This window comes from Canis lupus, chromosome 9, assembly GCF_003254725.2.
Source record: "Canis lupus dingo isolate Sandy chromosome 9, ASM325472v2, whole genome shotgun sequence".
NCBI lineage: Eukaryota > Metazoa > Chordata > Mammalia > Carnivora > Canidae > Canis > Canis lupus.
The window spans coordinates 57,068,605-57,081,884 of NC_064251.1; the positions used below are offsets into that span (position 1 = coordinate 57,068,605).

At 55.7% G+C, this 13,280-nt stretch overlaps 1 protein-coding gene across 2 annotated transcripts in view; it reads left to right on the forward strand.

Annotated features, from left to right (window-relative positions):
* Nucleotides 1–410: 410 nt before the first annotated feature.
* NIBAN2 (niban apoptosis regulator 2) overlaps nt 411–13,280 on the forward strand; it is a 51,585-nt gene continuing 38,715 nt past the window's right edge. Inside the window, exon 1 of one of the 2 annotated variants that reach the window (XM_025475203.3) lies at nt 411–644. In XM_025475203.3, coding sequence (XP_025330988.1) covers nt 590–644 — 55 coding nt within the window. In that variant the 5' untranslated portion in view covers nt 411–589. Of the gene's footprint in view, nt 645–7,130; nt 7,268–13,280 lie in introns of those variants that run through there. The other variant, XM_049114451.1, reaches the window with a different exon arrangement.

A 13,280-nucleotide genomic window follows, 5' to 3' on the forward strand; every position in this document is an offset into this window, starting at 1 on the left:
GCCGAGTGCCCGCACCGGGGCCTCGGCATCCCCTCCCGGTTCCCCACGGCCTGCTGGGCGCGATTCTCCTCCCGCGAGGATAGGGGAGGAGGTGACCCCAGGCTGGAGGCCCCGGCGCTCCCCGCTCTTTCAGGGGCCCCCACCGGCCCCATCTCTCTCTTGGGTTGGGCCTGGGTCTGGTGCGCCCCCGGGCGCGCCGCTGCTCGCTCCCGCTCTCGGACCGGTCTTTGTCCCGGCCTCGCCCGCAGCCCCGGGTGTCCCGCCCCGCGGCCGCGGCGGGGGCGGGGCTCGGCGCGGGGGGGCGGAGCGGGGCTCGGGGGGGGGCGGGGCTCGGCTCGGGGGGCGGGGCGGGGCGCGGCGCGGCGGGGCGGGGCGGGGCGGGGCGCGGCGGGGCTGCGGCGCCGCGGGCTGGGGCGCGGGGCGGAGGCGGCCGGCGGGACCGACGCGGCCGGGGCTGGAGCGCGGGCAGAGCGGAGGCCGCAGCGAGGGGCGGCGGGAGCGGGCCGGGCCGGGCTGCATGGCGCCAGCCGTGTCCTCCTGAGCAGCGCGGGCAGCGACGGGCGGATCCGGGCCGCGGCTCTTCCTCGCCATGGGGGACGTGCTGTCCACGCACCTGGACGACGCCCGGCGCCAGCACATCGCAGGTGAGTCCGGCGGGGTGCGGCGCGCCGGGGGGTCCTGCCGGGAGCCCCCGGGCCACGCCCCCAACCCGGGCGCGCCGGAGTCGGGTCTCTGGGGGATCAGGCCCCGAGCACGGCGGGAGTGGCTGGGGACCAAGTGCTCCGTCCGCGCGGGTTGCCTCCGCGTTTGGGCGCGCCTTCCTGCCCCTAATGAGCTCGCCCTTCCCCCTCCTGAGGGAAGTCGCACCGCCCCCTCCCCTCCTGGAACCCCCTCCGAGCCGGCCCCTTCGAATCCCCCAACGCACTACCCCGATGGAGCTGTGGCCCACTCGGCCAGCGTGTCCTGATCTTCCTCCCTCACTGTCCCGGTCCCCAGCTCGTCCTGGCCCCAGCCCTAGTACACGTGGCTGACGCTTCTAGGGACAGGCCCCTTCCCGCCTGGACTGAGCCTGGGGAGTAGGGCTGGGGATAGATGGGGTGCACAGGAGGAGTAAGTCAGAACCCTTGCTTGCCCTTTGACTCAGGCTCAAGCTGGGTGCTCCAGCTGGCAGGCGTGTCCAGGGGGCTGGTCAAGGCCCGAGCCCGGCCTCCTCAGCCCCCTCCTTCAGCCAACCCTGCTCCCAGCCTGTCACTGCCCAGTGGCCACTTCTCAGAAGGGCGACCGACCCCAGGCTTCCCGGGGCAGCCCCCCAGTGCCTCCTCCCCCAACCCTGGAGATTGGAGAGATGGGGTGAGAATTTCAGACTGCCTGGGAAACTCAGTTTTGTGGCTCACCTCTCCCTCCCTGGGTGAGGCTGCCTGGGTGGAATCCCAGCATCTGTTTCCCAGCCGTTAGATCTTAGAGAAGTCTCTTAATGGCTTGGCACCTCAGTTTTTTCCTCTCTGAAATGGGGCGAATAATTTCTTATTAATGAGTTGTTGAGAGACTCAAGTGACCTAGTTCATGCTTGCTTAGCCAGGGCCTGGCATAGAGGAGGCACCAATGCTTGGGGTGCTGGTCCATGTGGGGTGTGGGGATGGATGCGGCCGATGGAAGGAGGAATCTGCTCCTCTTGTTGAAGTTGCTACTCCCTGGCCAGTGAGCCCAGAGCACTGCATCCACCTACATTGATCTTGACATGTCCTGCTCAGTCCTGTAGAGTTTCAGCAGTTGTGTTCTGGCCGCTGTACCCCTTGGGAAGAGGGACCAGGTGACCCTTAACTTTGTGTCTCCAGGTTGAGCCCCAAGGTTGAGCACAAACAAGGTGCTGGGGCAGGGTTGTTCAGTGACTGTGGTGTCCTGGGCCTGCTGCCTGAATTCCCCCTTTGTACCAGGCCTGGGCCCCTGGTACTGGGGTGAGGGTGAGGTAGAAATGAGTCAGACCCTCTCCAGCCTCAGAGCAGCGGGGGTTAAGTCCTGGAAAAGCCTCCTTATAAGACAGGCCTGGACTCTGGGAGGAGGAAAGCCGGGGCGGAGTCTTCCTGTCCCTCCCTGTCGGTGGCAGCCTCCTGGGGCTTTGTAACAGTCCATCCATTCACGACCTCCTGTTGGGGCCCCTCACCCGGCCTGGGTGGGGTGTGTTGCTCCTTCTTCGGCCGGGTTTTGCTCTCCCCCCTCTTCCTACCTTCTGGGCTGAGAACTGCCAGCCCCCCACCCCACCCCCATTTTACAGGGGTGGAGACTGAAACCGCAAAAGGTGAAGTGCCCTCTCCTGGACAGGGTTGGGTTTGTTTTGTGGATCCCACGCTGGGTGGAAGAGGGCTGTGCCCACTGAGCATGCTGGCCCCTCTCTTCTCAACACTTCAGTGCTATTAATAACCCTCTTGAAATGCCTCAAATTCCTGGTCCAGGCTCACCTGAGGGAGCCTCTTAAGTCAGGCGGTTGGGGGGTTGGAAGCCTGGGAGGTTGGAGGCGGGGAGGGGGGGGGCTCTAGCCCCTTCCCAAGGAAGCAAGCCACCTTAGAGGTTTCGTTTGGAGGGAATGCAAGCTAGCCTTTGCCGCCTCCAGTGATCCAGTGAACCGTGCACCCTCCTCACCCCACCCAAGGAGCAGTGAGCACTTTCGTGCCAGATAATTAAAATTCCAGAGCCCTCCCTACCTGGGGCCATCCCTTTGGAAACGTCAGCATTTGGAACATCCCTTCCCACAGTGCTCTGAGCTCCAAGGCCTCTTGGAGTTCTATGGCTTGGCCAGTGGCCCCTGCAGCGTTTCGCCCACCCTGAGCAGGTGAGCAGGTGGATGCCAGCCTGCAAGTCCTGGCAGAGGTCGGGCACACTCTGGCCCACAGTGCCACTTTGCTGCCGCGGTGCCTTTCATCCTGGGATTTCAAAGCCCCTGGCAAGTAGGGGCTTGTACTCACATAGAAGCCCCGTGGGGCGGGTGGCAGGATGAGTCCCTCCTACTTTCTTGAGGGAGCTTGAGCAGAGGAAAGAACCCTGACCTGGGGGCCAGGAGGCCTGGGTAACCTCAGGCAGTCACTTACTCTCTCTGGGTCTCAGTTTCCCTAGCTGTGAACTGAAGGCTGTAGGCTATTCGACAGCTCAAGTCCCTTCTGACTCTGAGAGTCTAACGGTCCCAAATTTTCCCCACGAATCTCCCCCTGGTTTGGGCCAGCACAGGCTTCCAACACGGACTCCACATGATGTTAACCAACGTGAACTTTGGCCAGCAGCTTAATCTCAACGTTTTAATCCGTAGAATGGGAATTTTAGTCGTTTCCTACTGGGTTCTATTGCAAGGATTTAATGAGATAGTGCTGGTAAGAAACTCAGCCCAGTGCTTTGGGGCATAGCGAGTGCTCAGCAAACAATTTCTATTACCTGTGAGAATTGCCATTCATTCTGTTACGGATTCTCTAGTGGGTGAGGAGAGTGACCAGGTGTTTTCAGTTTGAAGGGGGCAGTTGTAGTTGTGGTTTAGGTCCTGTTCATCTGGAATTTGTCCGATCCCCGGCATCAGGGTGGATACTGGTTCCTTAGATGCAGGCATCCACCAGGGTTTTTAGAAACCTTGAGTTCCATGTTCCTTGTATATTGGCAAATGTGTGAGATGGATGTAGGCTATCTATCTTGAGTGGGTGTGGAGGGCAGTGATGGGGGCCCTCATATAACTAGGAAGGAGCTAGGACCTGGGAGCGGTGGGGGATTAGGTCAACACACACCTTCCATCTGGCCCAGAGGACACGGCTGGGATGAGAGAGTGAAAGTGTCCGGGTGGGGGCAGCCCCGGTGGCTCAGTGGTTTAGTGCCACCTTTAGTCCAGGTCGTGATCCTGGAGACCTGGGATCAAGTCCCGCGTCGGGCTCCCTGCGTGGAGCCTGCTTCTCCCTCTGCCTCTGCCTGTGTCTGTGCCTCTCTCTCTCTCTGTCTCTCATGAATAAATAAATAAAATCTTAAAAAAAAAAAAAATGTCTGGGTGGCCCATGTTGGTGATATAGGAGGGGTTCTTTGCCATGAAAGCTAAGATAGAATAGGCGAGGAAGGGAGCTTACCATTGCTTGAGATGTGCAAGTAGGGGCAGGGTGCTGTGCCCTTGGCAGGAATCCTGGTATTGCCGGGGCAGGGCAGGGGGCTTCTGCCTCTAGGACAACCTTGAAGGACTGAGCCCTTCTGGAAATTCTGTTGGCCAGGATGAAATTGTGGGAGCCAAGAAAACCGCGCCCCCCATCCTCCAACCATATACATAAACTGCCCTTAAGATTTATTATCTGAGGGATCCCTGGGTGGCGCAGCGGTTTAGCTCCTGCCTTTGGCCCAGGGCGCGATCCTGGAGAGCCGGGATCGAATCCCACGTCGGGCTCCCGGTGCATGGAGCCTGCTTCTCCTTCTGCCTATGTCTCTGCCTCTCTCTCTCTCTCTCTCTCTCTGTGACTATCATAAATAAATAAAAAAAAAATAAAATAAAAAAACATTAAAAAAAAAAAAAGATTTATTACCTGAAAGGGCTGGTGACGGAATTTGCCAATACAGTGCACCTCCCTTCTGCTGGGCTCACCTTTCCCTTTGCTAATTCTTTTTTAAATAGCAGCTTTATTGAAACATAATTCACCTGCTAGACAATTTATCCACTGAAGTGTACAGTTCATTGGGTTTTGTGTGTGTATGTGTGTGTATAGTCACAGAATTGTGCAGCCATTGCCATAGTCCATTTTAGAATGCCTTCATCACCCCAGAGAGAAATGCTGCACCCATTCCTGGTCACTCCCATTTCCCTGGGTTGTCCCCCTCCGTAGGCAACCACTGCTAATGCTGGCTGGTTGCATAAGTAATGCATGCACGAGCGATTTAGGGGTGTAGGGTGAGAAAGGGTCCCCTCCCTTGGCTCCCATCCCTTGGGAGAAACTGCTGGAGTTTGGTGTGTTCTTGTGTCCAAATACACGCCTCTGGGTCTACATGTGTTTAGCTCTGGCTCTCAGAAGAGGTACAATGATAACATCTCTGTGGTTGGACTGTTTTTTCACTCCGTATATTGTGAACGAACATCTTTCCATGGAGCACGTGAGTTGACCTCGTCTTTCCACGGGTGGGCTTCCTTTTGTGCATGGTGTCATTTATTTACCCATCCCCCCATTAAAGGACATGTGGGCTGTTTCCAGTGTTTTTTTTTTTTTAATATTTTATTTCTTATTTATGAGAGTCACACAACGAGAGGCAGAGACACAGGCAGAGGGAGAAGCAGGCTCCCTGTTTGTAGTCCGATGTCGGACTCGATCCCAGGACTCTGAGATCACACCCTGAGCCAAAGGCAGATGCTCAACCACTGAGCCACCCAGACACCCCTGTTTCCAGTGTTTTGCAGGAATTTGTGGCTCTGCCCAAACCAACCTCGCACGTGTCCTGTGTCAGGTTCTGGTGTCAGAGAAGCTTCAAGATGGAACTCCCAGGTCAGGTTTTCATGTCCTGACACGGAGCTTCTGCAAAGGCCATCAACATTTGAAACAGCTTGGGATGGAGCATCCTCGCCCTGACAGTCAGATATGAGAAAAAGGGTATCTTGTGTATTTATCGAGCAGGACAAATCATGCCTTTTTCTGATTTAACAACCCTACCTCTCCACATGTGCGAAAGAGCTGCAGGTGCTTGGAGCGTGGAGGGAGGAAGGTGTCCCTTTTTAGCCACCCCCTCCTCCAGGTGCATGCATGGCTCCCTCCTCGCTGTCCTGGGCTTTGTAGAGACACGGGGCAGGCCGGAAACAGTGCCCGGCCCCGCCTGAGCCACTGCGGGTAGCCAAGGTCTGGGTCAGCCCCTGGGGGTGCAGCGTCTGGGGATTCTGTTCTGCTCTCGTGTCCCTCTTACATAACGCGCCTTTTGTTGGCTTTGACCCTGCCCTGCCCCTCCATCCAGCCTCCACTCTGTTCCTTTCCCATCACCCAGGCCCGAGCTCTCGCCTCACCCCCCCATCCTTCCCCCATACGTGGCCAAAGAGACCTTTCTAAGCCTGAACTGGGCCGAGGAATGAAGTTTAGAGGCGAAATCACTGGGAAATCACTCACCACCAGCCTACGAGCACCACTTCATATTTTAGCAGCATTTCTCTTCTGTGTTTATTGTTCTACATTGCTGAGACCATGACTCAATTTTTGTCTTGCTCCTTTTACCAAACGATTTATAATAAACATCTCTCCCTGGTCTTTACAACCTCCCTGGAAGCATTCCCAAAGGCTGTGTTGTGTTCCACCCGAGGCCATCCATCCGCACAGACGTTTTCTTTGCCTTACCCCTAATTCTGGATATTGCCATGCTCTGCTGTGACTAGACATTTGGTTTTCAGGGGTGAACTGAGTCACTGTGTTTGTTTCCTTTCCTGCTCTGGTCAGCTTCCCTGCTGAAGACAGACTCATCCTCTTGACTTGCTCTCCCCCAGCCTGCTTCCACTAATCTGGGCTTTCTGAGGGAGGCTCCTTTCTGGGAGCTTGCAACACTTCTGAGCATCTTTCTAGGGGGAGTAGGCTCTAAGGGGCTGTCTGTGAGCTGGGGACACGGACTAGTGACATTGGCCTTTAGGTGTGTTGACCACAGAGGTCTGGCTGCTTCGCCAGCCTGTGGGCTGGAGGAGAACGTGGAAAAGGCTCCAAAGAGAGGCAGGCAGCGGGGGCAGGGGACCTGGGAAGGGAACAGAGTGGCATGTGTCAGAGGCTCCCATGGGTTGCACAAATATATCCCTCCCGACATTACTCAGAGATTCAAGTCACCCTTTGACCGGTCGTCTTCTCTGCGTGGCCCCCTCTTCCTCTGCAGGCACAGCTTATGACTCACTCACCGTGGGTCTCCTTGCGGCAGGCATCAGGCATCAGGCATCGTCCTGTGGTTGCAGAAATTCCTGAGCTGCTTTTTCCTACCCCCATCCACTTCCTAGCCTGAGCACTGAGGGTTTTCTCTAGCTTGTGCTGGGCAGAGCAGAGTTTGTAGGAAAGAGGAAGGCAGATAGACACCTAGTTTTCAAATTCTGGAGGGTGGGACAGAGCCACACCCCTTTCCCGGTAGAATCTTAGAGCCTGAGTCACTGAAGGGTGCAATCTTCTGATCTCTCAGATTTAAAACTGGAAGAACAGGAGGTGCCCACCTCTGCAGGGCACCTGGTCCCACCCCCTGGGAACTGCCCAGGTGTAGAGATGTGCTCCCTGTGGCCTCCAGAAGTGAAGGGACCTGCCTGGTGACAGAGTGGATGGTAAGTTAGAAGGAGCAGGGAGTTGAGAGGTTCGGGGCAAGGCTCTGCAGTCAGATGGCTTGGGTTCGGGTCCCAGCTTTGCCACTGGAGTGGCTGGTATTTTGGGTATTTTCATTTACCCTCTCTGAGTCTCAGTGTCCTCTGTAAAAAAGGATGAAAGCACTGACTTCCTAAGGCATGAGGTCCAGGAGTGGCAATCTCTGGATGATGGTACAGCACACAGGGCCATGGGGGTTAAGGACACATTGAGTGGTAGCTGTTCTGAGTGGCACTTTGTTGAGGGACATGTGCCAGGTTGGTCCTGTGGCCATAGGCACCTTTACCCCCCATCATGTGCCCCAGAAAGAAAAAGAAAAGAAAAAGACAGATGGGCCCCCCTTCCCTGTGGGTCTCAAGCTTGGTCCTGCTAACCATTTGCTGTGTGACTCTGGACCAATGGCTGTGCCTCTCTGTGCCTTTTCTCCCCATCTGTGACCCCACTATCTATCTACTCATAGGAATTCCCTGCCACAGAAAATCCTTTCCTAGGGGGTCTTAAAGTATCTTCCAAAGGCAGGGCTGGATGGGTTTTGATGTTATAAGTTGAAGTGGAACATCCCCATTGTGTGCTTCTGAGACCCCACAGACAGAGGTGTGATGATGAGCTCTACACCTAGATGCACCTGGTCATTCTTTCTTTTAGTCTTTCAGTCAAGTACTGAGCAGCTACTGTGTGGCAGGCATTGTACTCGGCACCAGGGACACGCTGATGCATGCTCCTCCTTGGCTCTTGCCCATGTGGCACTTTCTGGCTGGCTGTCCCTCTGCAGAGTGAGTGCGGAGTGTTCTCAGAAGGGCAGATCTTGGGGATCCCTGGGTGGCGCAGCGGTTTGGCGCCTGCCTTTGGCCCAGGGCGCGATCCTGGAGACCCGGGATCGAATCCCACATCGGGCTCCCGGTGCATGGAGCCTGCTTCTCCCTCTGCCTGTGTCTCTGCCTCTCTCTCTCTCACTGTGTGCCTATCATAAATAAATAAAAAAAAAAATTAAAAAAAAAAAAAAAAAAGAAGGGCAGATCTTCTGTGAGAAGGTGGCCTAGTGAGTAGGGGAGGGTGGAGGTTAAGTGGGCGGAGCCAAGGGACTGGCCTTGAAGGGGAGGGGCCTTTGTCCTCAGGGTCCTGGGGAGGCTTGGGGGGGTAGGTGAGAGGAGGAGAGCCCAGTGGGGAGGAATGGTCTGGCTCATTGAGATGGGTATGGGGGCACATCAGGGCACAATGTGATGGGGAGATGGAGCCACCAGGCCTCTGTGATGGTGACATGTGAGGCTGGGGAGATCTGGGGTCTCTTCTGGTCAGCTTCGTAGGTTGTTTCATCAAGACAACCAGCGGTCCTGCAGCCTCTGCTCCCATTCCTCCAATGACGGGAGACTCACGTCCTTACTAGGCAGCTCTGAGTATGAGGACCTTCTTCCCTTCCAAGGGTAGAGCGGAAAGAGGGCTGGATCTGGAATCTTTATTTTTTTAAGATTCATTCATTCATTCATTCATTCATTCATTCATTCATTCGAGACACACAGAGAGAGGCAGAGACACAGGCAGAGGGAGAAGCAGGCTCCCTGCTGGGAGCCCTATGAAGGACCGATCCCAGGACTCTGGGATCACTGACCTGAGCCAAAGGCAGATGCTCAACCACTGATCCACCCAGGTGCCCTGGGTTTGGATTATCAGGACTTAGTTTGGAGATCTTGTCTCAACTACCTTGTCATTTGGCAGGTGTCTTCCCTTCTCTGGGCCACAGGTTTCTTATCTGTGAAGTGGTCATAATGGTAGCCCAGACCTGGTAGGTTGTGAGGGATCGATGAGGTGATGTGGTTAGAGCTCTTTGCACTCAAGAAGCACTGGCTTCTGTTGCCATTTGTCCTTACTGTGTGTATAGTCCATGATAGGACATTGGTCAGGGGAGTCCCTCCTCCCAGGGAGATCCAAAGTGCAGGGCGTGGGCCCCAGTGGGTAACTGGGAGCCCAGAAGGGGCAGAGGAAGAATGAATTGTGGTTTGCAAAGTGTGAAGCCCGCTTTCCCACCCACATATCTGTGACCAAGCCAACTGTAGCAGCTGTCCAGCCTCCTCACGCCTCATGCCCAACAGAGCTGTTCGTGTCCAGCCAAGTTTGTTAAGCCAGAATCTTCTAGAAGAAGAGTCCCTCAGGCAGGAGACTACTCACACTCCTGTGCTCCACCCACCTTTGATCACCCTACCTGGCGGCAGCTATTTATGCGTGCAGACTGGGAGGTAAGAGCCTCGGGGCTGGTAACAGGTGACCTTTGGCAGGTCCTTTTTTCTTTTCCTGCCTTGCTTTGTCTATCTGTGTGATGGGTCACTGGGACAATCTGTAGTGCCCTTCTAGCTCCAACTTCTTAGAGCTTGTGGGCCGTGGGCTGCATTGAAGGGGAAGGTGTGATATTTATTGCCTGATGCCATCTTGCCGGGGCAGGAAGAGCTCTCTCTGAAAGCCGTCTTATGCCGTGCCTGAGCCTGGTGGTGGGGATGAAGCATTGACATGAGCCCTGATCTCATGGGACCCATGCCAGCCACGAAGTTTCCATCAAGCTGGATGTGATGTGGTTTCTGTTACAAAGACAGAGGATCTTTATGTTTTCCAAAGTGCATGTTGGTTTAAACCACTTGGTCAGCCCAGCTCAAGAGGCAGCATGTCTGGCCTTGACTGAGAGGCTGGCTTCTGCCACCCAGAGCCCTGTGGCCTTGGGCAAATTGCTCTCCCGCCTTGGTGTCTTAGCTGTCAGTGAAATGGGAAGGTGAGCCCTGCTTCTAGGGTGTGAAGCTTCTGGGAGGCCGTTGTTTCTGGCACATGGAAGGTGCTAGGTGAATGGCAGTTCCGTTTTAGTTGAGTCTGGGGGGAGCTGTCACTTGCCCCAGCCTGCCAAGGGATTTCAGGGGTGATTGGACATCCACAGGAGGAGCGAGCTGACAATTGTACTTCTGTTTCACTTTTTGTTTCTGTGTTTTTGTTTATTTTTTGGAAGTGTTCTCTGGTGGGATGTGGGGAGAAGAGAGAACAAGGCTTCAGCTTTGGGAGGCTGGGCCCTGCTGGGCCAGGTGTGGGAGGAGGGGGAAGGTTTGCCTGAGGTTTGCTCCTGGTGTGCTTGGGCCACAGCTCCCTGTTGCCCTGAATTCCGAGTTTGCTGATGGGCAGCATCTGCTTTTCTTTTTCGGGCATAGACCCTTCTTCCTCCTAGCCAGGAAGGACCCTTTGCCATCATCTGAGCACCCCTCCTCTGTTTCATGACTGAGTAAACCGAGGCCCAGAAAGAGCAGAGGACTTACCCAGGGTGTCAGAGGCTGCAGAGCTAGGACAGGAACGTAGGGCCCTAACCCCTGCACCAAGTCTTCTCCATCCCTGTCCCCAGGGACAGCCCCAGATGGCACAGACCGGTCAGGGAAGGAGTGGTTGGCCTGGGTGGGGCTGCAGAGGTTATAATTTTGAAAACCAAGTAAACAAACAAGCCCTCTGCGAGAGAGAAGCAGCCCTGTGCTTGGCCTTACAGATAGGCCTGTGTCTGAGGAGACCGCCCAGGCCTGTCCACATGCAGACAGTGAGGTGTTGTGGTGGATTAAAAAGGCAGAACTACCCTCCCCTTGTGCCCCCACTCCCATATTTCAGGCTGCCGGGAAGCGGGGAGAGGGACAGTGCCCAGCCCGCCCCAGGCAGCCGTCACAGCTCCCGTGGGACTTGGCGCAAGGGGCTTCTTTCTGGGCCTCATCTGCCCCATCCCAAAAGGATGCTATCCCCATCCCTTAAGGAGGGTGGCGAGGGTGGGAGAGGATGTGAGCTGGGGGATTGGACACAGGGAGCCCCACAGAAACGACAGAAACTCTTCATTTCTTTGTGGCTGGAGGCGGGGCCCCGCTCCACTCCCGAGCAGAAGGGTTACTTTCTCAGTGACCCGAGAGTCAGCTCGCTCCTGGGAGACAGGCCTCCAATCCAAGGCAGGCCGGAGCAGGCCACTCAGCTTGGCTTTCCTGTTTTCCTCTTGAGATAGAGGCAGAATCCGAGAGAGGGGAACTACTTCTGGGGCTTGCCCTTCAGTCTGGGGGCTGGGGCTGGCCTGGAGCCCCCAGGGTGGGGCCCAGCAGACTTCCGGGAGATTAGGGGCAGAGCCTCTTTGCTCTCCTTCCCTTTTCCTGAGTCCCCCTGGGTGGCCTCTGAGACTCCATCTCTGTGGGGGGAGCTCAGTCTAGTCTTCCTGTTGAGCCTCAGTTTCCCCCATTGTATAAGGAAGGAGTTGGATGACAACCTCTGGGAGGCTCTCTGGGTCAAGTTCCAGACCACCCCTTGCAGCCAGGAACACTCTTCCCTCCTGGGGAAGGCTGGGTTGGGATCCCTCCTCCAGGCTCTCCTGCTCCCCCATGGTTGTGGTAGATTCTCATCTATGGTAGTACCGGGAGGGCTCAGTCACCGTGGGCTCCCTGGAGGCAGACAGTATGGGCTTGAAGGTCTGAGCTTGCTCTGCCAGCTGCTGGCCAAGTGCCCTTAGGACAGTTATTTTGGTTCTTTATTCCTTAGAACCATTAGCTGTCAATTGGGAGTGTTAATAATAATCCTTCTCCAGTTAAATTATGTGTGTTTATTAATTACATTTATGCACCCTCTAACACAGTGCTGGGCACAGTAAATGCTCCAGAATCAATAGGTATAATGAACATTTATTAATTTAAGTTGCTTTAATTCCTGAGCAGTGACTGAATAATATATGTCATTACGAGGTTTACGGTGCCCCAAAGCTGTTTGGGTGAAGGGTCTGATAGGTGGAGAGGGTGCTGGGGGTGGAGGTGGTGGTGGTGCATGATAGGGGGGCAGATGTGGGCGGGTTCAGAGCCCTGGCTGGTGTGACTTCCCCTTTGCCCATCTGGAAGGAGTGGTTTGGGTCCCACTGGGTCTGAGACCGCAGGCATAGAGTGGAGTGCGTGCGGCTGTACAAGGCTTCCTTCCTCCAGGCCTGTATTATTCTCTGACTCATGCCTTTGTGCCTTTTGTTCTTGTCCTTGAGTCTCAGGGGTGAGGCCAGGAGAAGCAGGGGCCCAGGGATTGGCTCGACTGGCACATATGGACAGGCGGACTCTGCTCCCACCATGCAGGGGAGGGGACACCTGGGTCCTGGGCCTGGCGCCCCTGCTGCCGACTTACTGGGTGTCAGGCACAGGAGCACGGGCAGTTGACCAAGGGCTCACCACGTGCTTGGCACCTGAACCCAGTTACCCAGGCCCTGGCCATGTAGAGCTCAAGGCTAGGCAAGAGAGACGCACCCAACCAGTGGTTACCAGTCACTCATTAATTAAATAATTATCAGAGGGTGAATCATGACCAATTGCCCACCCTCCTCGTGAGCTTACACACATGCTGGCCCTGGGAGGAGTGCCTCCTATATGCCCTCTGGCTACAGATGAGGAAGCAGGCTCCTGGTGACCAAGGGACCCACCCCGGTCCTTTTGTCACTTGGTATCTCAGTTCCTTGCCAGGAAAATGGGCCCATCCAGGAGGGGGTCCTGCAGGCCAGGACCTGGGCCATCACTGGGTTTTAGGACGATCAACACCAGCCTCTAGGACTACGGCAGTGCTGACCTGGCTTCATAGCCCCTGAAATTCTTTCTCTGTGCATCCCCAGGCAGAAATAGAGGGTACAGAGGCTGCTGGGACTGAAGCCCTGAGTCCTCTGAAGGCTGCCTGAGGAGGGTGGTCCTCCTCAGTTCACACCACCAGTAGGAGCAACTGCAGAAAGTCCCAAAGTCCCTGGTGAACCCTGGCTGGCTGTTCCACACCAGGTGTGTGAGGCACATTCCACACCAGGAATTTACCTTGAATGCAGCCAGAAGGTTAGATTACATTACAACATCCATTAAAATGGGGGAAAAAAAAAGGAGGGAACCAATGTCTATCAGTAGGTGATGCTCAGTGGCACAGTAAGAAGCCAGTCATTGGCTGGACTTCAGAAGGAGGATTTTCCCTCTACTATGACGA